The sequence below is a fragment of the Amaranthus tricolor genome, chromosome 14 (assembly GCF_026212465.1).
Source record: "Amaranthus tricolor cultivar Red isolate AtriRed21 chromosome 14, ASM2621246v1, whole genome shotgun sequence".
NCBI lineage: Eukaryota > Viridiplantae > Streptophyta > Magnoliopsida > Caryophyllales > Amaranthaceae > Amaranthus > Amaranthus tricolor.
The window spans coordinates 15,606,685-15,633,836 of record NC_080060.1 but is presented as its reverse complement, the minus strand read 5'-3'; the positions used below and the strand labels follow the sequence as shown (position 1 = coordinate 15,633,836).

The 27,152-nt window shown below is 35.7% G+C and overlaps 2 protein-coding genes across 2 annotated transcripts; both read right to left on the bottom strand.

Annotated features, from left to right (window-relative positions):
- Window positions 1–2,175: 2,175 nt before the first annotated feature.
- Window positions 2,176–2,718, bottom strand: LOC130799348 (uncharacterized). The gene is made up of 2 exons (XM_057662450.1): window positions 2,659–2,718; window positions 2,176–2,556 (listed from the first exon to the last, which is right to left on the bottom strand). The coding sequence occupies exons 1-2, from the start codon at window positions 2,716–2,718 to the stop codon at window positions 2,176–2,178; spliced, it is 441 nt and encodes a 146-aa protein (XP_057518433.1).
- Window positions 2,719–25,804: 23,086 nt separating this feature from the next.
- On the bottom strand, window positions 25,805–26,658 carry LOC130799347 (uncharacterized). The gene is made up of 4 exons (XM_057662449.1): window positions 26,509–26,658; window positions 26,324–26,403; window positions 26,011–26,194; window positions 25,805–25,873 (listed from the first exon to the last, which is right to left on the bottom strand). Exons 1-4 carry the CDS (start codon window positions 26,656–26,658, stop codon window positions 25,805–25,807), a joined length of 483 nt encoding a protein of 160 aa, XP_057518432.1.
- Window positions 26,659–27,152: the final 494 nt, after the last annotated feature.

Below are 27,152 nucleotides of genomic sequence, written 5' to 3'. Positions count from 1 at the left end.
TGAATGTTGGATTTTAACCATTGATTTCAAAATGGTTTCAATCTTAGCCCTTCATTATTTTTCTCATAAGAGTAAATAGAAAGCAATAGAAAGCAAGATAAATCTAGATTGAAGTGTTGAAGAAACATCTAAGTTTTTGTATTGTTCCACTTCAGTATGTTTCTAAGGTTTTTGTAATGTGCTTATTGGTTTATAATTGATATCAATATCATGGGGAATCTTATTTATTTATAGATAATCTTGTTTACAATGTATCAATATTAGAAATTAGTTTTCAAATATTCAAAAAATCATAATTATAAAACTGAAATTGGACCTAATTTGCTGAAATTAGGTGAAAAATTGATTCGGATTTATAACAGTTCAATTAATAATCGGTTCGGGTTTGTATCCGTTCGGGTTAAAAACAGTTCGATCGTAATCGGTTTTAGTCAGGTTGCATTCGGTTACGTGCATAATTCAGGTCGAATTTGACTCGGGTTGATCACTGTTGAGTTCGGGTAACATCGGTTAACGTTTATATGTCGGTTATAAAATTCGGTTGTAGTTCGAGTTCGATTTTGCCCTTTTGAGTTATCAAACGGTTCGAGTGCAGTATCGGTTCGGATAATGCCGGTTCGGTAAACCTAAAAAATTAACATTTTTTTGGGTCAGATAATTTTCGATTCCGGGTTGGGTTAGATTTGAACAGCTTTAATCACTTAGCACGTAATATTAATGCGATAGTCCTAATTAGATGGACATTGAGAATTACCTTGTCACGCGATCCTAGACAAACGTACGCTCCTAATAATCTTTGTCTACGAATTCGCTGTCGACACGATAAAATAATACTCTCTCCGAACCATTTTAGTTGTCCCATTTCCTTATTTGGCAAAGTCATTTTAGTTGTCACATTTCTATTTTTGTCAATCTTTTTTTACCTAAATATCCTTAGTTCACACATGTAATTACAAAAATACCCCCACATACCTTACTTACCTACATACCCTTCACTATTTACCTTTCACTATTTACCCTTTTTAATGGACCTCACACCATCCTTAATAACTGTGCCCAAGCAAATGGGACAACTAAATTGGTTCGGAAGGAGTATATCTCAAATTAATACCCTAATCAACCCAATCAAAATAAATAATATAAAAGACTCTCGATTTATATTTTATAATTTATTTAAAACGAAATATTTTTAAATGTAATTAAAATTTTAAAGATTAGTAGTAATAGTTTTAAAAGAAAAGGACAAAGTTTGAATAATAAAAGGATTAGCAACAAAGAAAATATATATAAAGGTGCTTTAGAAAACTTAGGAATATTGGTACTGTTACCAATACCCACGAAAAGAAACAGGGGAAAGAAGAGAGAGGAGGAGAAAGGGAGAGAGAGAGAAAGAGGGAGAAGGAAGAAGGTGCCGGCCGGTGGTGGCTCCGGTGGCCGCCGTCGCACGCCGGTAGTATCCCGGTGACCGTCGTATCGCCGGAAAACTAAGGTCAGAAATACTATTTTTTTTCCATTTTTCAAATAAAAGATCGGTATTTTTCAATTAATAGCATAAATTTTTTTGGGTTTTGAATAAAAAAATTTCTAACATATAGATGAAATTCATACCTTTAATATCAAAATCTTGCCTTTTCTTGATTAAATTTTATGCAATTGAAAGATGGAGGAAGTAGTTTGTAGGACAAAAAGGAAGTGTGAGTAATAATGTGAATGAATTAAGGGTAATTGGTTTAATTTATAGTAGGTAAATGAGGTTAGTTATAAGATTTAGAGGGAGAAGTGGGAAGTTATTTGTAAATGGGGAGTTATTATTTTTTTTTTTTAAATTTCTGAAATTTGTTTTCATGGATTTATTATTATTATTATTATTATTATTATTATTATTATTATTATTATTATTATTATTATTATTATTATTATTATTATTATTTTATTTTTTTGTTTAAAAAAAACGGATGTTACATACACTCCCCCTTAAAACAAAAGTTCGTCCTCGAACTTAAAGTTAAATACTGAAGTACTAAATGAAATTGGACGGTTTGATAGACTCGCATCACCCCCCTATTTTAAAAAGCTTCGTCCTCGAAACTCAACGTACCTGTTCGAAAAGTTCGGGGTCTCGCTTTCTCATGTCAACTTCGGTTTCCCATGTGGCTTCTTCGGTTTGTTGGTTCGTCAATAATATCTTGACCAACTTAATTTCCTTGATCCCAGTATATCGTTTTTGGTATCAAGGATTTTTATTGGTTTTTCTTCAAAGGTAAGGGTTTCATCAAGTTCAATGGTTTCAGGTTGTATGATATGGGAAGGGTCATGGACACATTTTCGGAGTTGGGATATATGGAAGACATTGTGGACTTTGGCTAGGTTCATAGGTAAGGCTAATCTATAGGCTACTTCCCCAATTCGTTCCAATACTTCATAAGGACCTATAAAACGAGGACTGAACTTACCCTTCCTACCAAATCTCATGACACCCTTGGTTGGTGACACTTTGAGCAAAACTTTTTCACCTACTTCAAACTCTAATGCTCTCCTTCCGTTGTCTGCATATAACTTTTGACGATCTTGTGCACCCCCTTATACGTTCCTGAATCATCTTTACCTTCTTTGTAGTCTCCGCAACCATTTCTGGTCCAATCCTATCTACTCATTTACATCATCCCAGCATATAGGACTCCTACACTTTCTCTCATATAGAGCTTCGTAAGGTGCCATTTCTATGCTAGAATGAAAACTATTATTGTAAGAAAAATCTACATACATCAAATTATCCTCCCATGATCCACCAAAATCCATAACCTATGCTCTTAACAGATCCTCAAGAGTCTGAATCGTTCTCTCTGTTTGACCATTTGTTGTCGGATGAAATGCAGTACTGAACTTTAGTATCGTGCCCACTGCATCTTGTAGCATCTTCCAACATTTAGACAGACTTCTCGAATCTCTATCCGATACAATGTCCTTAGGCACACCATGCAATCTCACTACCTCCTGAAAATACGCGTCCGCCATTTGTTGCATTGTCCAAGTATTCTTCATAGCTATAAACCTTGCTATTTTTGTTAATCGAATCACTGTCACCCATATGGCATTCTTCCCTGTTTTCGACTTTGGCAATCCTACTACAAAGTCCATCAAAATCGACTCCCATTTCCATCCAGGTACTTCTAATAATTGTAATTTTACCCCCGGCTTCATATGTTGAATTTTCATCTTCTGACACGTTAGACACTTCGCTACAAAGCCTGCAACTTCACGCTTCATGTTGGGTGTAACGGCTCGGTTTAAGTGACTCGAAAATTCATATGAAAATACAAATTCCGGTCCACTCCTTGGGCTCCAGAGAAAAGATCTCCTCTAGGGTCGTCAGCGTTCCTTCGATAAAGAAATATAACTAACACGGTAAACAGTACCAGCGTGAAAGAAAAATAAGTCAGCGGAAGCTCTTACGTACAACTCAAGAGCCTAAAGGCCTCTAGACAAACTAATTGAAATAAGCGGAAGCGAAAGGAAAACTACACTATCTCCTGTTACATAAGTACAGAGTTTCTTTCTACTCATAACCCAATACAAAAAGATAATAGCATAGTCTTGATGATTATGGGTTCTAAATCGAGACCTCACTCTAGACCCCACCTGCAATCAACCTACTAGTCATCGTATGACAACACACAGTAGGTTCCAAAGAAACAAACCAATACATGTTAGAGACTTCATACAAATATCAATCAGGTTGAACACAAGCAATATGTTTATCCTAGCATGCATAGGCTCTAATACATTCATTATTAGTTAATCAAAACTTGTAACGTTGCCCGTCCTGTTTGGGTCGTTCAAGTATAAATCATTCATTATTAGATAATTCCAACTTGTAACGTTGCCCGTCCTGTTCGGGTCGTCCAAGTATAAACCAATGCTTTTGGTGGAATGCACTTGGGAGAGCTAATCCCAAGGCAACCACTAACCTAAGACGTTTCCGTCCTGTTCGGGTCGTCAAAGGCTAAAGTATGCATACCCCCATGTTGACCATAATGATCCAAAACTGCCATGGGAACAATAATTGTAATAATCCAAACCAATACGTTAACCCCTTTGGATAACATAATCCAACCAAACGTCAACCCCTTTGGGTGACAAACACATAAATTCTCAATTTCCAATTAATTTCTTGCAAATTATTTGAAGTGTCTAATCCTTATGTGATTCGCAATGCCTCAAGTAGAAATGAAACAACACCACTTGCACAACCACATAAACAGTATGGTCTAAGCGTGTACCTTTAAGCGCTGCAAACAACAATGTTCAAGCACGATAGAAATTTCACCCTGTAGGAATGCTAATAGATGATCGAATGCAACAAGAGGAGGGGTGAATTGTTGTGTATTAGGTTTAAGATTTTTGCCTCTAATTTTTGCGGAATTGTATCAAGTAAAGAACAAAACTTAAACTCAAAAACGAAAAGAAAAATAATAAAAGGAGACAAAGATTTTACGTGGAAACCTTCTTGGCCTAATAAGAAGGAAAACCACGACCCCCCGGGATTTCAAAATTCTCACTATGTTTTAGGCAATCAATTACAATTACATAAAACAAATATGCTTCACTTGAAGCTTCTCTACTCTAGGCCTATTTCTCTTCTCTTCTTTTCTCCTTCTCTTTCTCTTCTCACGCTTCTCTTGAAGCTTCTCTATTCCCCTAGACTTCCCTTAAGTCTAGTTACAACAAAAACACTCAATTACCCTTACAAGGCCAATTCTTAAGAAGATTAAAATTAAGTAGTTGCTCAAGAAAGATATAATGAATTAATTGGCAAATACATGAACAAAATATTTTTCTTATTTTGATCTCACCTTAAGGACACTCTTAGATGGATATCGGTTGAGCGTAGCTTCCCTCGTTTATAAAGGGAACTACCATCAGTGCACTCAACCCGCAATTTCCATGTAGTGCACTCGCCCCATGACTTCCATTTACTTACTTGCTCCCAAAGAAAATTGGGAAGTTATTGAAAGTAGAGGTGGAAAATGACTGCGGTTCTCTTGTACGGTTAATAGTACATGTGTCACTAGGAAGATCCTAAATTATAGGAGACTTGTTCAAAGTAGAGAATAAATCTCTTGGGTGTCCGAATTTATAGGAGACTAATTCAAAGTGAGGAATAAGTCTTCTCCATATTTTTAGGCGTTTAAAAAAAAACTTTTTGCCAATTAATAAATTAATTTAATTAAGCAACTAATTAAACTTTTAACCTTTTACATTAACTAAAAACAGAAAACGTAATTTTCGTAACTTCCAATCAATGTCTTCTTCAGACCTGTATCGTGGGGAACAGCGCACTGTCTCCATCTACAACTTTCATCAGGACTTTAACTCTAGGAACAGTAAACTGACTTCTAAAGCAATTGTCCAACTTCTTGGATATTTGAGACATGTACAACTTCCACGAACCAAGTCATAGGCTTCATCAACGATTAACAAAATCGGATATTCACCTACAAAACAATCTCTAAAACATATTTGTTTATTTAGAAGTGAAGTCATCATCAAAACCTAAGAGGCCAACAAATTCCCCTTTTTGATGAAGACAAACTTTATAAACAAACTTAAGTAAAATAGAGTAAAGCAAAATTCTTAGAGTATACTAGAGATTAAAGTAACTCCAAATAACTTAGTAAATTAACTTGGTACAATATAATTTACCAAGCACTCATAGTAGAACAATTTACTCCATACAAAAACATAACATAAATAATTAAACTAACACAAAAATAGTTTAAACTAACACAAATTAACAAATAATGTGACAAATTTAGAACAATTAATCAATAATTAAACTTAACAGCACAGATCAACTTAGATAATGATATTTTAAACCCTTAGCAGATCACAGTATGCTTAGCAAATCACAGTATGCAATAATTTCCATTAAAGAGCAATATAAATCAATCTATCAAGATATGGAGACTGTGTATCAATATAAATAAATCTATCAAGATATGGAGACTGTGTATTCACAACTTCTCTTAACACTAGTGGAAAAAATTGTATTTGCTGCTCAATATTTGCTGCGGTTTTTGTGTATTAGCAGCAAAAAATAGAAAAAAGTATTGGAAAAAAAAAATACTCTAATTGCTGCGGTTTTCCTAAGGACCGCAGCAAATACCCTAGCATCATGCATTTATTGCTGCGGTTTATGCACAACTGCAGCAAATACCCTAGCAAAATTGGATTAATTGCTCCGGTTTTCTAATGAACCGCAGCAAATGACCTTTGCACAAATAAAACCCGCCATTTCTTTTTATTTCTCATATTTTCTCAAATACGTTATACAGTTGTTCTTCATTGAAAAAACGCTTCATCTTCATTTGCAATTCGTTCCTCTTCAACATCTTCACAAACGCTTCAAAAACGCTTCATTGTGTTCGTTTCTTGTGTTCATCTTCATTTTCACAAACGCTCTTTTATTCATTTGCTGTTATTCATCTTCATTTGTACGTGTTCGTGTTGTTGTTCATCTTCTTCATCTTCACAAACTTGTTGCTGTTCATCTTCACAAACTTGTTGCTGCTCGTGTTGCTTCTTTTCATCTACTGTACATCATCAAACTTGTGTTTTGAAGGTAAATCCTTGTTGCTTCTTGTTGCTGTTTTTATTTTTAATTTTATTTTGAACTTTTGCTGTTCTTGTTGCTGTTTTTATTTTTATTTTTATTTCATCATCAAACTTCGAATTTTCATAAACGAATTTTGTTGCTGTTCTTGTTGCTGTTCATCGAATATATGTTTCTGTTCATCTTCTTGTTGTTGCTGTTCTTGTAAAAAATCTTGTGGTCATTTGAGAAGATGAAGTTGTTTTTGTTGTTGATGTTGTTGTTCATAAACCATGTTTCTGTTCATCTTCAACTTAAAATCTTGTTACGTTGTTGTTCTGGGTTCTTATTCTTGTTGTAAAAAATCGAATATAATCTTGTTGTTCTTGTTGTTGTAAACTCAATCAAACAATATATCAATAAAGCAATATCAAATAAAAAAGGGCAGTTTCGTCATGAAGAAGATGAAAGACTTCGAATAGGATTTGCGTACGTAGGTTATATCAGTCATGAAGAATAATGCAACAAAAAAAAAACTCTTTAGTTTAAGAATATTAATTATTAATTTTGGTCTCTGTTTTCGTTGTATTTATTATATTTATTTTACTAATTTGCATTATTCAAGTTTTTCATATATATGTTTTACATTATTTGAATATATATGTGTGTGTATGTATATATATATATATATATACATATATATACATATATATATATATATATATATATATATATATATATATATATATATATATATATACATACATATATATATATATATACATACATATATATATATATATATACATATATATATATATATATATATATATATATATATATATATATATATATATATATATATAAATATATATACATATATATATATATATATATATATATATATATATATATATATATATATATATATATATATATATATATATATATATATATATATATATATATATATATATATATATATATATATATATATATGTTTTACACAAGTTTTGGTCTCTGTTTTACATATATATGTTTTACATTATTCAAGTTTGTTAAATATTTGTGATATTTGTTAAAAATATGGTTTGTTGTTAATTGTTATACTTATTAGAATTAGAAATAAGTATATATGTTTAAAATTTGTGTATTAATTTTGTTTTGAATCAATTAATCACACTAATTAGGATGACAAACGATCGTTCTTGGATGTATGGAAGCATTGAATCGTCGGAATTTATTGATGGCGTATTAGAATTTTATAGTATTGCGGTTGAACATCAAGTTAGGACGGGGGGAGTTGATTTTTATTGCCCATGTGTCAGTTGTGGCAATGTATCAAAGGTAGATAGTGTTGGTATCCTTAGGGAGCACATACTTCGACGTGGGTTTAGGCCTCAATATCATGTTTGGGTTTGGCATGGTGAGGAGGGAGTTTTTAAAGAGAAAAGTGTTGTTGAGGACGTCAATAATGTGGCCGATGTCAATGAGGATGTAGTAGATCATGTTGATGGTTATGAGACAGATGAAGAGAATGTCGATGAGGATGTGGATCGTGTTGATGAGATGATGGAGGGAGTCGAGGATGAGTTAGGAAAACGTCCTCGTGTTTTTGACTTGTTGACAGAGGCTTCTCAAAAGCCTTTGTACCCTGGATGTACAAAGTTCACCAAACTAACAGCAGTGTTGACAATTTTCAACATTAAGTCAAAGTTCAATTGGAGTGACGCTAGTTTCACAATGTTATTAGAAGCGTTAGGTGAGTTGCTTCCTGAGGGAAATGAACTTCCAAAGTCGACATATTATGCCAAAAAGCTCATGTGTCCTTTCGGCTTAGAGTACCAGAAGATTCATGCGTGTCCGAATGATTGTGTGTTGTATCGGAATGAAAACGAGAACTTAGAAGAGTGTCCTAGGTGTGGGTTATCGCGCTACAAGCGTAAAGGGGCTCGGGATGCTAAAGGGCCCCCGGCTAAGGTATTGTGGTATCTTCCAATAATACCTAGATTCAAGCGCTTGTTTTCTATAAAGAAAGATGCGTTAAATTTGAGGTGGCATGCAGATAGGTTGAAGAAAGGTCACTTGCTCACACATCCATCTGATTCTCCGGAGTGGAAGAGTATTGATAGGTTGCATAAGACTTTTGGGGATGAGGTTCGTAATTTAAGGCTCGGACTGTGTACGGATGGAATGAACCCGTTCGGCAATCTTAGTTCTCAACATAGTACTTGGCCGGTACTTTTAGTGATCTATAATTTGCCACCTTGGTTGTGTATGAAGCGTAAGTACATAATGCTTTCGCTTCTTATCTCGGGTCCTAAACAACCTGGCAATGACATAGATGTGTATCTTGCACCTCTCGTTGAGGATTTGAGAAAGATGTGGGATGAAGGCGTTTCAGTGTTTGATGCATATGCTAATGAGGAGTTCATCTTGCGTGCAATGCTTTTATGCACCGTTAATGATTTTCCGGCATATGGCAACTTATCGGGGTATAAGAACAAAGGGAAGAAAGCATGCCCGATATGTATCGATGACATGGAATCCACGTGGATTCCTAAGTGCAAACACGTATTCATGCACCATCGAAAGTTCCTCCCACGAGACCACCAATATCGTAAGAAGAAGAAGTTGTTCAATGGGGAGGTTGAGGACCGTGTAGCTCGTCGACCGTTGACCGGTTATGAGGTTTATGAACAGGTTAAGGGAGTTAAGACTGTATTTGGTAAAACGGGGCAAGTGCAAGGAGGTGAAGGCCGATTATGGAAAAAAGAATCAATCTTTTGGAAGCTTCCATATTGGAGAGATCTACAGGTTAGGCATTGTCTTGACGTTATGCATATAGAGAAAAATGTATGCGATGCCATACTCGGGACTCTCATGAACATTTCGGGTAAGACAAAAGATGTTAGGGCCGTGCGAGATTGGTTTGAATGTAAGGGTCTTCGTCCGGAGTTGTGGGCACATGTTAAGGTGAGTAAGAAAAGAAATAGAGCTGATGATGAAGTTGGTGACAATAAGAAGAAGATGCTTAATGACAAAGTTTATTTGCCTCCAGCTTGCTACACATTGTCCAAAGCAGAGAAGCGGACATTTTGTGAGTGTTTGTATGGCATTAAGGTTCCGTCTGGGTACTCATCCAACATGAAGAGATTTGTTAGCCTAAATGGTGAGCTGAAGTTGGGAAGCATGAAATCTCACGATTGCCATGTAATGATGCAAGTGTTCTTACCAATTGCAATCCGTGGAATACTGCCAAAACATGTGAGATATGCTATTACCGAGCTATGTTCGTTATTCAACACAATTTGTAGTAAAGTTCTTGATCCCTTTAAACTTGATGCACTTCAACTCGACGTGATTGTAACTTTATGCAAGTTTGAGATGTATTTTCCACCTTCTTTCTTTGACATAATGGTTCATCTTATTGTCCATCTCGTTCGTGAGGTCAAACTTTTGGGTCCAGTTTTTTTAAGGTGGTGTTATCCTTTTGAAAGACACATGGGTGTTTTACAAAACAAGGTGAGGAATCCAGCACAACCCGAGGGGAGTATGATTCAAGGCACTGTGAGCGATGAGATTAGTAACTTTATAGCCGAGTATTTGGCCATGGCAAAGCCTATTGGACTTCCCACCTCTAGACATGAAGGAAGGCTTGAGGGAAAAGGAACAATTGGCTCCAAATCGGTCACAGCTCCTCGAGAAAGCCTTCTACAAGCACACTTGTATGTGTTGCATCATATTCCGGAAGTTCATCCTTTTTTGAGTGAGCATTTTGATATATTGCGCGCATAACATCCTTCTAAAGGGGATAGGGCATTGATGCAGTTGCATAACAAGACGTTTATTAATTGGTTTCATAATCGAGTAATATGCGAAGAACTCAAGGGTGTATCCGAAATTGTTAAGTGGTTAGCTTTTGGTCCTCGTGATGATGTCAACAAATATGAGGGTTACGATGTCAATGGCTTCACATTTAGGACTGAGGGTCAAGACAAGAAGTCATCGTATCTACAGAATATTTGAACAGATCCCGAGATGCAAGTGGTAAATTTACCATTAATGATCCGGGAACGAAGAAGGTTGCTGATGCTGTGGTGAGTTTTGAAATTATTAAGTATATTCTTCATTTGTTTTGTATTCTTTGGCTTTGATGTACTTATACTAATTACTATATATGTCACTTTTTATTTGAATTGATGGGCTGGAAGGAAAAAGAAGCTACGGCGGGGGAGTTCACCCCAAAAGGCAATGTTGACGCATTGCATATGGTCTTAGGGAAAGACCACAGTGGGCGGATAGTCGGAAAAGGAGGCGTCCGCGTGGGGTTACAGAAGGCATTCGGCAAAGAGTGTGTTGCTACTCAATCCCGAACGGCACTGCGGGAAGAAGCAGCAACCCTCCGAGCGGAGATTACGAAGGACGTTCTCGCGAAGTTGGCCACCGTGTTGCAAAAGATGGGTGCACCCATTGTGGACTTGGCAAACCTGATTGTCGAGGATCAGGGAAGTCAACATGGGGATTCTGACGCTTTGGTCGAGCCAACACCCGAGCCCATTACCCCCGTAGCACCCCAGCTCTTTACTAATACCCCCGTTGCTCAAAATCCGGAGCCAACTCCGATGCCAGTGCTACAGGTACATAGTTTTTAAATATATAAGCACTTATTAATTTAAATTGCAACGCGTAATTAAAATTTTATTATGATGCTTATTATACTAAACGACACAATTTTCAGGAGGCGACTCCTTGTTCTCTTTTGCTGCCTCAGTTAGGTGTTGCTAGTGATGGCGACTTAACTGAGGTTGCATATGGTATGGCACAGCCAAATAAAGAGGGCCAAACAGTGCATTCAGTGCCTGTTACAAGTGGCCACATCAGTGTGGCCGTGGAGACTATTGTAAAGGGGTTTGAAGATTTCTCACTCCCAATTCCAATGCCAGCATGGAGCCTTGAGAAACTATCAGACGCCCTAGGTAGTTTCGTCACATGGCCATATGCTTGGGTCCGATTCACTAACACGGTAAGAATCATTTGTGCCTTATTTATTTTTATTTTTTAATTGCATGCTCACACTAATTTAATTTTTATTTATAAATTGAAATAGCAAAAGAGTCCAAAGGGATCTTGTAGAGAGGTCGGTTCCTCAGCAAAGGTGTCGACTGGGTCAAAGTCGATGCCAAGCACTCCAATTTAGACTGATGAGGAGCTAAAAGATCTCTCTCAAGATTGCAAATGGCTGCATTATTGTGCATCTCGCATAAGTGAGGAGGACCCAATCATGTTGCCCCTGCTGAAGGAGCAATACTGCTTTTCAGAAGACCCGTATGTAATTATTGGTCCTAGTGACATCGGGCAATTTTTGAGAGGAGAGATGCTGAACATAGCTCTTTTCCATGTCTACATGAGGTGATGTTCATTATCTTACAAGTTAGGCATTGTTGTTTAATTGTTTTAATGACCGAATTACTAACAAAATTCTCTTATTTGTGAGTTTAGTGCGGTTTACGAGGAGGTAAATTCTTGCGAACCTCCAATAAAAATTGGATAGTTTTTTCCGGAGACGATTTCGGGTAGTAAATGTAGAAATGATCCAGATGTCGTCAGAGCATACATTGAGAAGTCACCTAATCTCTGCTTTGACTAATTCCCTTGCATGTAAACACACATTCATTCTGGCTCCATATTGGGAAGAGTAAGTTTTATTTTTGAAATTGAACTTATCTTTTGATTTTTAAAGTCACCTAATCTCTAATTTGTTGATTTTAAATTTGTGTTTGTAGTTTGCATTGGATACTTTTGATCATATGTCCTTTAACGAACACCGTGCACGTCTTCGACTCATTACAAAAACCTAACAGCCTACCTCGCAACACAAGATTCAAAGCATTGTTGAATGCGTACGTAATATTAATTATTTTACCAATTTGATTTAATTAAGTGTTATATATATATATAAATGGTATTACTTTTCCCATGCGTTTCAGCGCAAAGAAAAGAGTGCGTGGACAAATGGGATCTACATCCAGAGCCACATTTCCAAAATGGATAGCAAGAAAGGTACACAAATTCGATTTTATGGGTTTTGTATAGGTTTGGTCAAATGATCATGAAAAGAACACGAAACAACCACAAACACTTAAACAAAATTCTGATCTAGCAAACTGTCGACCAGCCCTCCTTCGGCTCGGCTTCTAGGAGTCCACGGGGATTGTTAGAATGGTATTAGGACCTTGATAGCTAGATCCAAGTACCAAGATTCCATTTCCACTTTAGCCTAGGTCCTGGATGCATATGTTTGGTCTCCACGTGTCGTGCAAGGTGGTCTGGTCACTAGTTTGATGCTGTCAATTTCGCGTTTTTATTTGTCAATTTCGCGCGTAAAGTAGGTCAAACATGGTTTGTTATGCACGAAACTTGGCACACAACACTATTTGGCATATATTATTGTGTTGAAATGGTTAGAATTGATAATAATAGTCATATGCTAGAAATTAGAAGTTAAGTTGCAATTTTATGCGTTTTTAAGCGTTTTTGTCAATTTCGCGCGTAAAGTACTCAAACTTGGTTTGTTATGCACGAAACTTGGCACACAACACTATTTGGCATATATTATTGTGTTGAAATGGTTAGAATTCATAATAATAGTCATATGCTAGAAATTAGAAGTTAAGTTGCGATTTTATGCGTTTTTAAGCGTTTTTGTCAATTCCGCGCGTAAAGTAGCTCAAACTTTGTTTGTTTTGCACGAAACTTGGCACACAACACTATTTGGTATATATTATTGTGTAGAAGTTGTTAGAATTGAAAATCATAGTCATATTCTAGAATTTATGTGCTAAGTTGCGATTTTATGCGTTTTTAACCGTTTTTGATACTAACTTCTATTTTCTCTTAGTGCTTTCAACAACCTCCTTCTTCCGTTGACTGCGGCTACTACGCGCTGAAGTTTATGGACGATATTATAAATTCCGTGAAGGAATTTGGAGTCGAAAATATAGATGCCGTAAGTATTTGTTACGTTCTTAATTAAATATATTATTGGTAAAATCTAAATGTTTCTATATTAATAGCTTTTATTTTAATATTATAATATAGGTTTTAAAAGACATTCCGAGGGAAACACGCGCTTTGAGAAGTGAAGAGATGCGCGAATTAAAAGACAAGATTGCCGTGTATCTTGCTAATATTTGTCCTTGATAAATTGTAATTAGTATATATTGATTATTTTTTATAGTTTATTTAATGTATATATATATATATATATATGTACGTACATATTATAATATATATATATACGAGCGAGAGTTTATTATTACAAAGAGATTAATGTTGATTATCTGTGATTATCATTGGATTAATCACTGTTATTACATTGTAATATTATTGCATTATTATAAGGATTAAACGGAAAAAGAAAAAAAAAAGAGACTTATTGCTGCGGTTTTAAGCCTGACCGCAGCAAATAATGCCACACTTATTGCTGCGGTTTTTCCCCCTGACCGCAGCAAATAACACCCATTATTTGCTGCGGTTTTAGCCCATGACCGCAGCAACTAATGCCCTTATTTGCTGCTATCACTATTGCTGGGAGCCAAAACCGCAGCAAATAATGGCAAAAAAACCGCAGCAAACGAGGTTTTTTCCACTAGTGTAAGTTTGTGCATCTCTTCCCCCTTTTGTCATCAATCAAAAAGAATTGGGGGGCATCAAACCTCAGCACAAACCATATAGATTTGTCAGTGATGAAACCAAGAAGCAACAAATGAAAATAAGTTCCATGAAAAGCTATTCAAATTTGCATAGAGTTAAGCATCACAGACCATGAAAATAAAAGCAAGAAAAGAAAATGTAGTAATTGTTCAACAAACAGATACAATGTTGTACCCAGATGGTACAACAACAGAAAGAGAAATTGTTTGATAAGTGTCACATCCAACAAATCATTAAAATTTTGAGCAGAACGATCAAGGGGCGGTCTCTTCTTCATCAATGTATTCGGTCTGCACTTCAACAGTGTCCAACTTTGCACCAAGACGGTTTTCGATCAGGGTAAGTTGAACAACAATTGAGGCAAGAGAGACGCGAATTTCATCTTGAAAGGCAGTGAATTGAGACTGTAGATCAAGGAGCTTGGAGAGAATGGAATTTGAAGAAGCTGCAGGAACAGAGTCAAAGTTAGTACAGCCAATATTAGGTGAAGTGTGTGATTGTGGTGGTGGTGTAAACTGGATAGGTGATTGTGGTGGTGATGGTATTTGATGTTGTGGTGGAGTGGCTGGCTTGGAAGAGAAAGGTTCATTAGGTGTTGGCTCAGGTATGGTGTCAGATGTGGTTTCATCAACCACAGTAGCCTTGCGTTTCGAGGCCAACCTCCTACTCTTCCTTTGTATTGACTTAGCCTTTTTCCTCATAGCCAACACAATCTCTTCATCACTGGAATCACTGCAGAGATTGTGAGGAACATTATCATCCAAGGCTTCTTTCTGTTCTTCCTTTTCCCCCTTACTTGCAGCTCCGTCCTGTTCCCCTTTTTCAGATTGTTCAATATTTTCAGAGGGAACATAATCTTGTTCCTTTTCTTTCTTATTCTCCTTATTCTCCTTTTCCTCTTCAACTTCTTCAGCCCCTTCTTCTTCAGATCCGACTTCTACAACCTCCTCATGCATCAATATCCCCTCATCATTCAATTTTAAATGCAAATTTTGTAAACATTTCGCACCAATTTTCATGTTGGGACCCATTGGGAACTCCAACCCTTCCAATGGGACCTCAAATTTTCTAAAAATCCAGGTTAGCAACCCTCTATAACCAATGAAACTTTTCTTTTCAATGCAGTCTGATAAATGAGAAATCATCAATGAAGGAAAATTTATTTTAATATGTTTTTCCATGCAGTAAATTAAAGTGGCGTCACGCAAACTCACTTGACTACGTTTTGAGTTTCGTGGTAAAATGAATCTGCGAGCAACATTGTACAACAATTTATGCATAGGAGACAGAACATTGTGACTGATCTTCCCCTTCTTTTGATCAATCCCTAAAAATTTTAGAATTGTTCGTTTATTGATGCCAGAAAATGCAATCTTCGACCCAATATAATATGTATCAAAACCAACATTGGGAACATTAAACCATTCCCCCAATAAAGCACTGTTAAATTCAATTTTAACATTTTTAACAATACTAGAACACATTCCACCATCATTAGAGAAATTTAAAATAAATTCTCTCATTAGGTTTGGAAAAATGGAATTGCAACTGAAAGTGGACATCAATGATTCCCATTCTTGATTTTTTAAAATGTCATGCAATTTAGGAAAGTGAGTAGAATCATACCAATACTTATCCAACCCGAACCATACTGTCATCTCCTTTGAAACTTCTTCGGCACTGTTTGGATCAACATGCTTCGAACGCTTAACTACTCTGGAAGATGAGCCACCATTTGCTGATGGAATATTTCTTTTGGTACCTGTGGGTTCAGTGGAGTCTTTGGGTGATTCTTGTGTGGTTTCTGTTGGTGTGGGTGGTGCAGCATTCAGTAACGATGGAGGAAGAACTACTCTTAGTGGTTTTGGCTGGTCTGGTGTACGGGATTTGGTAGTTTTCTTGCCGGATTTAGAAAATTTTGGGGATTTCATTTTTGAATTTTTGAAGGTGGTGAGAGAAGGGAGAAGGACGGTTTCTTGAGTGAGAGGTTGAGAGAAAGGTTTGGGGGAGTGTAGTGTTATGACGTAAATGTAGGGAGTTTAAATGATTGAAGTGACGGTTTACTCCTTCAAGTCCCATCTCTTTATTGCCCTTTGCATTACTTGAGTGAAGAAAAAAACCGTTTTCCCCATTTTTTTTTAATTTTTTTTTTATGTTTATGTTGGCTGTTTTTATAGAGATATGAAATAAAAATAATGAAAATAAAATAAGATAGTATTGAGATGAATTGTGATATTGTGAGATTTTATATGAAGAGAATAATGAACAACTGCTTTGGTCTAATCAGATTAACACATGCAAATTAGAAGACATTCATGGTACAAACTTTATTAAGTGTTTACCTGATCCATTCAATAATTGATTTTCAATCAAGATATTGAGGTTGATTCCTGACCTTTTCATTCTCATGATGCTTCAATGGGAAATATATGCAACTAACTTTAGTGGAGCTTGATCATACCAAGTTCCAATCTCATCTTTTCATATTGTTCCCTTGGAAGTGGTTTGGTCAGAATATCTGCAACTTGTTCATTAGTGTTAACATGCTTTAATATAATATTTTTGTTTTCTACATTATCCTTAAGAAAATGATGTCTAATATGTATATGTTTAGCTCGTGAGTGATGCACTGGATCTTTAGATATACATATGGCACTGGAATTATCACAACAAATAGGAATGCATTCAATTTTAATACCAAAATCTCTTAGTTGCTGTTTTATCCAAAGCATTTGGGAACAGCAAGCTGCTGCTGCTACGTATTCAGCTTCGGCTGTGGATAATGCAACCGTGTTTTGTTTCTTGGAACTCCATGAAACTAAACATGAACCAAGAAATTGTACCATACCTGACGTGCTTTTTCTATTAACTAGATCACCTGCATAATCTGCATCACTAAAACCTTTTAAATCATAAACATCACTTTTAGGATAAAATAGGGACAAGTCGTCTGTTCCCTTCAAATATCTTAAAATCCGTTTTACTGCTGTGAGATGTGATTCTTTGGGATTGGACTGAAATCTAGCACATAAACCAACACTAAATGAAATATCGGGTCTACTTGCAGTTAAATACAATAAGGAGCCTATCATGCCTCGATACATTGTTTGATCTACGTTAGTTCCTTTTAGGTCTTCATCTAATCTAACATTTGTAGCCATGGGTGTATGGTTGGTTTTAGCGTTGTTTAGCCCATACTTCTTAAGAAGTTCTTTTATGTATTTTTGTTGATGAATAAAAATACCATTTTCAGTTTGTTTTATTTGCAAACCAAGGAAGAAATTTAATTCTCCCATCATGCTCATTTCAAATTCTGTGCCCATAAGGTTGGCAAATTCTTTACATAACAAATCATTGGTCGCACCGAAAATAATATCATCAACATAAATTTGAACAACTAAAATATCATAACCTTTATTCTTAAAGAATAAGGTTTTATCAATTTTTCCTCTTACAAAGTTATTTTGAATCAAAAACTTTGATAGTCTTTCATACCATTGCCTAGGAGCTTGCTTTAAGCCATATAAAGCTTTGTCAAGCTTGTAGACATGATCAAGACAAGAGGTGTTCTCAAAACCAGGGGGTTGTTCAACAAAAACTTCTTCATCAAGAAAACCATTTAAGAAAGCACATTTCACATCCATTTGATATAACTTAAAGTTCATAAATGCAGCAAAAGAAATTAAAATTCTAATAGCCTCTAACCTTGCTACTGGAGCAAAAGTCTCAGTGTAATCAATACCTTCTTGTTGATTGTACCCTTTGACCACGAGTCTTGCTTTGTTTCTCACTATTATTCCATGTTCATCTAGCTTATTCCGAAATACCCATTTCAAACCAATTACCTTCTTGTGTTTTGGTTTGGGTTCTAAGTGCCATACTTTATTTCTTTCAAACTCGTTCAATTCATCTTGCATGGCTACGACCCATTCGGTGTCCTTTAAAGCTTCCTCGTGATTTTTAGGTTCAAGTGATGATAGGAACGCAAAGTGTGCACAAAAATTTCTCATTTGGGATCTTGTTTGTGTTCCCTTATTTATATCACTTATAATCGAATCAAGAGGATGATAACTTTGATATTTCCAAGGTTTAGGCACAAATTCTCTTGTGGGAACAGTTGCATGTTCTTGTTCAGCAACTAGATTGTCATTCTCTTTAGCTACTGGTTCATTCTGCTCATCTGCGGGAACAGCTGGATTGGGAACAGTCTGCTGGTCCTCGTGTACTGGCAGTTCCTAAACTTGGCCAGTTTCTTCTGCATCTTCTTGTATTGCATGTTCACCTGCTGTTCCTTGTTCTAACACTTTTATTTCTTCATCATCGTTCTCTAGATGAGCAAGACCAATTTTAACATCATTGATATCCTGTTCACTTGTTGAAAAGTTAGTTTCATCAAAAATAACATGAACTTATTCTTCTACACACATTGTTCTTTTGTTGTAAACTCTGTAAGCTTTACTTTGTGATGAGTAACCAAGAAATACTGCTTCATCACTTCTTTCATCAAATTTGCCTACATTTCGTTTTCCATTTACATGTACAAAACATTTGCATCCAAATATACGAAAGTAGGAAATATTTGGTTTAACACCTTTGAGTAATTCATAGGGTCTTTTTGAAGTGATTGGTCTTATTAATACACGATTAAGAATATAGCATGCAATACTGACGGCTTCAGCCCAAAAATTTCTAGGTAGACCACTAGCAATCAACATGGTCCTAGCCATTTCTTCTAAGGTCCTATTTTTCTTCTCTACCACTCCATTTTGTTGTGGTGTTCTAGGTGCGGAAAAATTGTGATTTATACCATGTTCATTGCAATAGTTCATGAAGTTTGAATTTTCAAATTCTTTCCCGTGATCAGACCTTATGTGAACAATTTGATTATTGGTAGATTTTTGTATTTTATTAGCAAAAGAAACAAACTCATCAAAAGCTTCATCTTTGCTTACCAAAAATAATGTCCAAGTGAATCTACTATAATCATCAACAACAACATACACATGCCTTTTGCCACTACGGCTTTGTGTTCTCATAGGTCCACATAAATCCATATGAATTAATTCTAACGGTCTAGTGGTAGTCACCAAATTCTTTGATTTAAAGGATGACCTCACTTGTTTTCCTTTGGCACAAGGATCACAAATTTCTTCCTTAAGAAATTTTATAGCTGGTAGTCCTCTAACTAGGTCTTTTGATCTTAATGCATTATTCAATGAATAACTAGCATGACCTAGTCGCTTATGCCAAAGTAGTGGGTCTTCTTCTATGACACTTAAACACGTTAGACTGGTTTTGGCAACAGTGTCCAGGTCCACTACATAAGTGTTCCCTTTTCTGATTCCCTCAAGCACAGGGTCTCCTGTGTTGTTCCTAGAAATTATGCATCGTTCAGAAGTAAACTTAACAGAGTTACCTTTGTCACAAAATTGAGAAATACTTAGCAAATTGTGTTTTAAATTCTCGACTAAAAATACGTTATCAATGGCATGGGAACTTGACCTTCCAACCTTTCCTTTGGCAATAATCTCACCCTTCATGTTGTCGCCGAAGGTTACTGTTCCCCCATCATAGGCTTCAAGTGAGAGAAATTTAGATTTGTCACCCGTCATATGCTTGGAACACCCACTGTCGAGATACCATGAGTTGTTCCCCCTCACTTGAACCTACAAAGCAACTTAATGGTTAGGTACAGGAACCCATTCATCCTTGGGTTCCTTGTCGACAATACTTGAATCATATTTCTTAATCCATATGCGCTCGACATAATTTTTATTTGCTTTGGTATGCTGTTCCCTCTTTATACATTGATGTTTTAGGTGTCCAATTTTACCACAAAAGGAACAGATTTTACTACTAGGGAGATCAACATAGACCTTTTTCTTTTTATCATTCTTAACATAACCTAGACCCTCTTTACTCTTTGTTTTAGCTTCTAGAATCCATTTGAGAATTTCATTGATTTTCCCTTTTCCTTTTGAGTTTATTTTATTTTTCAAATATTCATTTTCTATTTCATAGGATTGTAATTTTGATTTCAACTTTTGAAATTCAATGCTAACCATGTGAGTAGATATATTGTTTACATCTTTACTTAATCCTAACAATTTATTTAGATTTATTTCAATATTAAGAAAAATAAATTCCTGTTCAATTTTTCAATTGTCTCTTTCAAAACAATATTCTGATCTAGCAAATTAAAAAATCTTCTTTGTACATCTATTCTAAATGAATTTATGTAGGACACATGATCCTTGTTTGAGTTTAGGTCTTTCTCGATTTGGAGAAACTTGATATTCTGTTTATCTAATTTCTCTTGTGTCTCCAAGAGCAATTTAATTAATTTATTCTTACTGAGTTTAGATGGATGTTTAGGAAGTGAGTTATAAGACATTACCTCTTTTTCTTTGGACTCTTCATCCTTGCTGTGATGAGATGCCATGAGGCATAGGTTTGCTGTTTCTTCTTCCACTGGAGCTTCTATCTCAGCCTCGCTCTCCGTATCACCCCAAGCTGCAATCATTGCCTTTCTAAAATCAGTTTTGAAGTTTCCCTTCTTATATTGTCTTCCAACTTCTCTTGCTTTTCCCTTGCCCTTCTCATTTTTCCATTGAGGGCAATCCTTGATGAAGTGATCAGTGCTCCCACACTTGTGGCATTCAAAATTTGTTTTCAAGTTAGCAGTTCCCTTTTCTTTGTTGTTTCTTTGATTTCCATATCTGCTGTTCCTGAAGAACTTTTTAAATTTTCTTGCCAACATAGCAGTCTCCTCATCATCAGTTTCTGATTCTTCATGATCCTTTGCTGCTAAAGACAGTCCTTTATTTCGGGCACTGTCGGCTGTTCCCAAATGCAATTCATGGGTCATGAGAGAACCAGCCAACTCTTCCAAATTGAACTTCGTGAAATCTTTCGATTCTTGAATGGCTGTGACCTTAGCTCTCCAACGTTCGTCTTGAGGAAGACTCCTAAGTATTTTCCTAACTTGTTCATCAACGGGAATGATCTTACCAAGAGAGACTAATTCATTCGTGATATTTGTGAACCTAGTGAACATCTCTTGAATGTTCTCCCTAGGTTCCATGACGAATCTTTCATATTTGGACATCAGCAGGTCAATCTTGGATCGCTTTACTTCACTAGTACCTTCATGGGTAACTTCTAGGAGGTTCCAAATCTGCTTGGCAGTTTTGCAACCCATAATACGATTGTGTTCATTAGGACCAAGTCCACAGTGAAGTAATTTAATAGCAAGAGCGTTCATCTCCATCTTTTGAAAATCTTCTTTCTCGTATTCAGTGATTGGTTTTGGAATAGTTTCGTTGTTGGAGTTTATGGTCGTCACCTCAAAATCTCCAATTTCAATAACTCTCCATACATGGTAATTTTCGGCCCTTTATGAAGATTTTCATTCTATTTTTCCAGTAGGTATAGAATTTCCCATCAAACATGGGTGGCCTTTGCGTGGAGTACCCTTCTTCCATGCGTTCGTTCATCTTCAACATCTTGCCAGGAAACAGGATACTGCTCTCAGGGTTTCCTGATTAAAAGAGGAACAGGGCTCTGATACCAATTGTAGAAATACTAATAGATGATCGGATGCAACAAGAGGGGGGGTGAATTGTTGTGTATTAGGTTTAAGATTTTTGCCTCTAATTTTTGCGGAATTGTATCAAGTAAAGAACAAAACTTAAACTCAAAAACGAAAAGAAAAATAATAAAAGGAGACAAAGATTTTACGTGGAAACCTTCTTGGCCTAATAAGAAGGAAAACCACAACCCCCCGGGATTTCAAAATTCTCACTATGTTTTAGGCAATCAATTACAATTACATAAAACAAATATGCTTCACTTGAAGCTTCTCTACTCTAGGCCTATTTCTCTTCTCTTCTTTTCTCCTTCTCTTTCTCTTCTCACGCTTCTCTTGAAGCTTCTATATTCCCCTAGACTTCCCTTAAGTCTAGTTACAACAAAAACACTCAATTACCCTTACAAGGCCAATTCTTAAGAAGATTAAAATTAAGTAGTTGCTCAAGAAAAATATAATGAATTAATTGGCAAATACATGAACAAAATATTTTTCTTATTTTGATCTCACCTTAAGGACATTCTTAGATGGATATCGGTTGAGCGTAGCTTCCCTCGTTTATAAAGGGAACAACCATCAGTGCACTCAACCCACGATTTCCATGTAGTGCACTCACCCCATGACTTCCATCTACTTACTTACTCCCAAAGAAAATTGGGAAGTTATTGAAAGTAGAGGTGGAAAATGACTGCGGTTCTCTTGTACGGTTAATAGTACATGAGTCACTAGGAAGATCCTAAATTATAGGAGACTTGTTCAAAGTAGAGAATAAATCTCTTGGGAGTCCGAATTTATAGGAGACTAATTCAAAGTGAGGAATAAGTCTTCTCCATATTTTTAGGCGTTTAAAAAAAATCTTTTTGCCAATTAATAAATTAATTTAATTAAGCAACTAATTAAAATTTTAACCTTTTACATTAACTAAAAACAGAAAATGTAATTTTCGTAACTTCCAGTCAATGTCTTCTTCAGACCTGTATCGTGGGGAACAATGCACTGTCTCCATCTACAAATTTCGTCAGGACTTTAACTCTAGGAACAGTAAACTAACTTCTAAAACAATTGTCCAAATTCTTGGATTTTTGAGACATGTACAACTTCCACGAACCAAGTCATAGGCTTCATCAACGATTAACAAAATCGGATATTCACCTACAAAACAATCTCTAAAACATGTTTGTTTATTTAGAAGTGAAGTCATCATCAAAACCTAAGAGGCCAACACGCCCTTTTATGAATCGAGGTCCTAAATAACACACTCACAAAACGATCACGTATTAGGACGTGTTTACACATTTAATCCACTCCATACTCTAAAATATCACTAAGACTTGATAATTTTTAATTGTTTACATCTAATTCCCAATGGTTCCAAATTTCAAATTCTGACCAGAAACTTTAAGGCCATTTCGGACAGATTAAAAATTCAAATGAAAAATCCGACTTCGCCATTGCGTTCGGAACGCGTCAATTACCTTGGGTACCAAACTTCATAATTTCTAACATCCAATTACTATTTTTAATTATTTTAAGCGTTTAACGAGTTTTTAACGCATCGGTACATAAAACAACGGAACACGACTTACGTTTTCGGATCGACACCTTTACCGAGACAGAACAGCTGCTGCCCGAATACATATATATATATATATATATATATATATATATATATATATATATATATATATATATATATATATATTTAATTTCATTATTATTATTATTTTATATATACATTATCAACCCTTTTTAAATCTCATGACCAAAATAACTCTAGCAATGTTACATTCAAAAAATCCTTCAAAAGACTTACAATTTCATAAATTATGATAACTAAATTAAATACTTAATTCTCTTAACAAATTAAATTTTGCAGAGAATTACAAAACCAATTCACCCGTTTAAATCAAGACATATATATATATATATATATATATATATATATATATATATATATATATATATATATATATATATATATATATATATATATATATATATATATATATATATATATATATATATATATATATATATATATATATATACAACACAATCCTTCAAACAAATCAAATTTTGCTAAAGGATTTATAAACTCTTGGATGACTACATTACTTGATCCATACCATTTAAATTTCATCCAACAAATTGAAATTTGGTTAGAGAAAATAGACCATAAGAAATTTATTTAAATTTCAATATAAATTTAAATTCTTAATTCTTATAACAAACTTAAATTTTGTTAAAGAATATTGATCATAAAGTTCTTTTCTTAATCCTTTTAACAAATTATAGATTATTAAAGGACTATGAGAGAAATTTTATTATATATAAAAGAAAAAAATTCAATCCTCCTAAAAGTCATAGAATATCATCATACATAAAAATATAATTCATTTTAGAAATCTTGTATATAAATAATTAACAATTCAATTAAACTTACTCTTTGATCAAAAGATTGGATTTAATCAACAAGAATTTTTTTTTTCTTTTGAATGTGCCGAAACCCAAAGAGCAAAAAGGGAGAAAGAAATATCTGAAATTTTCTTTGTGTTTTACTTGAAGTTTAAAATGGTGATTGAACCAAAGGGCTTAGGGATTAATAGTCACTTAAGACCATGATAATAATTGTGCCATAATACACAATTATGAGAGGAGTTACAAGACTCATCCCATGCTGCACAACCGGCCACCCCCTCACATCCCCTATTTCTATTTTTTAATTAATTAATTAAGTAATTATTGTATTATTGTTAAAATAGAAAAGAAACGTCACGCGATAACATCGTACGCGATAACTCGTTACCGTTAAAATTTAACTCACTTTATTTCTTGTAATTATCTATGTAAAATAATATAATTTAATAATACATATTTATTTTATTTTATTATATTATTTTCGTAAACCCGATAAATTACGGGGTATTACAGACTACCCCCCTTAAAAGAAGTTACACCCTCATAACTTGCATGACAACGAAAAACGCAGGGCACACACACACACTATCTTAACACGACACTTGTAAAGGGGCAAGACTATAAGTCAAAGAGATTACACCTTCGCAAAAAATTCGCGCAAAATTCCTATTGCCTTCTACCCCCCTTAGGATGTTACGTCATCGTAACAATATTGAACTGAAAGAGATGAGGGTACTTTGCTCGCATAGAGTCCTCCATTTCCTATGTAGCCGCTTCATGTTCGTGATTTGACCACAAGAATTTTACCATAGATATATCTTTCCGTCGTGTACTACGGACCTTCTTGTCCAAGATTCTAACCGGTTGCTCAGGGTAAGACAATGATGTATCCAAATCTAAAGGTTCGGGATCTTAGACATGAGAGGCTGCGGCATGATATCACTTAAGCTGCGACACATAAAATACGTCCTGTACCTTTTAGAAGGAGTTTGGAAGGCTAACCGATATGCCACCATACCCACACGTTCCAAAATTTCATATGGTCCTATCAATCGAGGGCTCAAATTTCCACAAGGACCAAAACGCACTACTCCGCGCATGGGTGACAAGCGAAGTAATACCCGTGCGCCCTCGATGAACTCTTCTGGTCGTCGCTTTAAATCAGCGTAAGACTTCTGACGATCCTGTTCCGCTTTGAAACGATCCCTTATCAACCTCACTTTCTCAGTCATTTGGAACAACAATTCAAGCCCCAAGGTCACAGCTTCGGTGAAATCATCCCAATAAACTGGACTACGATAACGACGCCCATATAAATCCTCGAATGGAGCCATCTGTATCGATGCCTGATAACTGTTGTTGTAAGAAAATTCAACCAGGTCCAAATGTTCATCCCACGACCCTTGCCATGGCAATAGCGCGTAACATATCTTCTAGTATCTTATTTTGTCCATTCCGTCTGCCCATCCATCTACGGATGGAAAGACGTACTATAAAGCAACGTAGTGCCTATTGCCTGTTGCAAGGTTTGCCAAAATTGTGACAAATACCGTGTATCTCTGTCGAACACAATAGTACAGGGCACACCGTGAAATCGCACGACATACTTAATGTAAGCTTGAGCTAATTGTTCCATCTCCCAACGACAGTTCATAGGGATGAAATGTGCTGATTTAGTCAAACGCTCCACTATGACCCATAACGTATCATTTCCTGCCTTCGTCCGGAATAAACCCACAATAAAATCCATAGAGATATCATCCCACTTCCATACCGGTATCTCCAAATGTTGCAGTAAACCTCCTGGTCTTTTATGCTCACTTATAACCTTTTGACAAGTCAAACAGCGCGAGACATAATCCGCAATATCTTTCTTCATCCTATACCACCAAAACATTAGCTTAAGGTCTTGATACATTTTGTCACCGCCCGGATGGACTGAAAATTTCGTACAATGGGCCTCATCCAAGATACGTTCCTTCAAAGATTGTTCCCCTGTCGGCAAACACCAGCGACCATTGAACCTCAAGCTCCCATCTTCATGAACAAAGAATCCCTCCGCTTTTCTTTCCGGAGCTTGTTCCTTCAACTTCAATAGTTTCGGGTCTTTATCTTGGGAATTTAAAATTTCTTCAAAGAACGAAGGTCAAATAGACAAAGCATTCAGACATCCTTGTAATTCACCCTTACTCACCACTTCCAAATTCATCCTCACAAAATCCCGATGCAACTCTTCAACTCTGTCCAAGGCGGACAACGAGTGTTTGGACTTCCTACTCAACACATCGACTAGTAAATTTGCTCGTCCCTCATGATATATGAACTCCAAATCATAATCTGTCATCAACTCTAGCCATCGACGTTGTCACATGTTTAAGTCAGGCTGAGTATAGAGATACTTCAAACTCTGATGATCAATGTAGATCCTACAATTAACGCCATACAAGTAATGCCTCCATATTTTGAGAGTAAACACTATAGCAGCTAACTCCAAATCATGAGTAGGATAATTAACTTCATGTACTTTCAGTTGTCGTGATGCGTAAGCAATCACCTTATGATCCTACATCAGTACACAACACAATCCTTTCTTCGATGCGTCACTGTAAACAGTATAATCCAGCTTTGGGTCAGGTAGAGTAAGAACAGGGGCCGTAGTTAACCTTTCCTTCAAAGTCACGAAGGCCTATTCACACTTGTCAGTCCACTCAAACTTCTTGTCTTTCTTCATAAACTAAGTCATAGGCAGAGCAATACACGAGAAATCCTGGACAAAACGACGGTAATACCCAGCCAAGCCCAAGAAACTTCGTACTTAGGTGACATTCTTTGGTGACG

Coding starts and splice junctions, on each gene's coding strand:
- LOC130799348 (XM_057662450.1), bottom strand. CDS start 2,718: ATGGCACCTTACGAAGCTCTATATGAGAGAAAGTGTAGGAGTCCTATA. Junction 2,557..2,658: donor GTCCTATATGCTGGGATGAT/GTAAATGAGTAG, acceptor GATCGTCAAAAG/TTATATGCAGACAACGGAAG.
- LOC130799347 (XM_057662449.1), bottom strand. CDS start 26,658: ATGACAGATTATGATTTGGAGTTCATATATCATGAGGGACGAGCAAAT. Junction 26,404..26,508: donor TGAGGATGAATTTGGAAGTG/GTGAGTAAGGGT, acceptor AAACTATTGAAG/TTGAAGGAACAAGCTCCGGA. Junction 26,195..26,323: donor TTGAGGTTCAATGGTCGCTG/GTGTTTGCCGAC, acceptor TTGGTGGTATAG/GATGAAGAAAGATATTGCGG.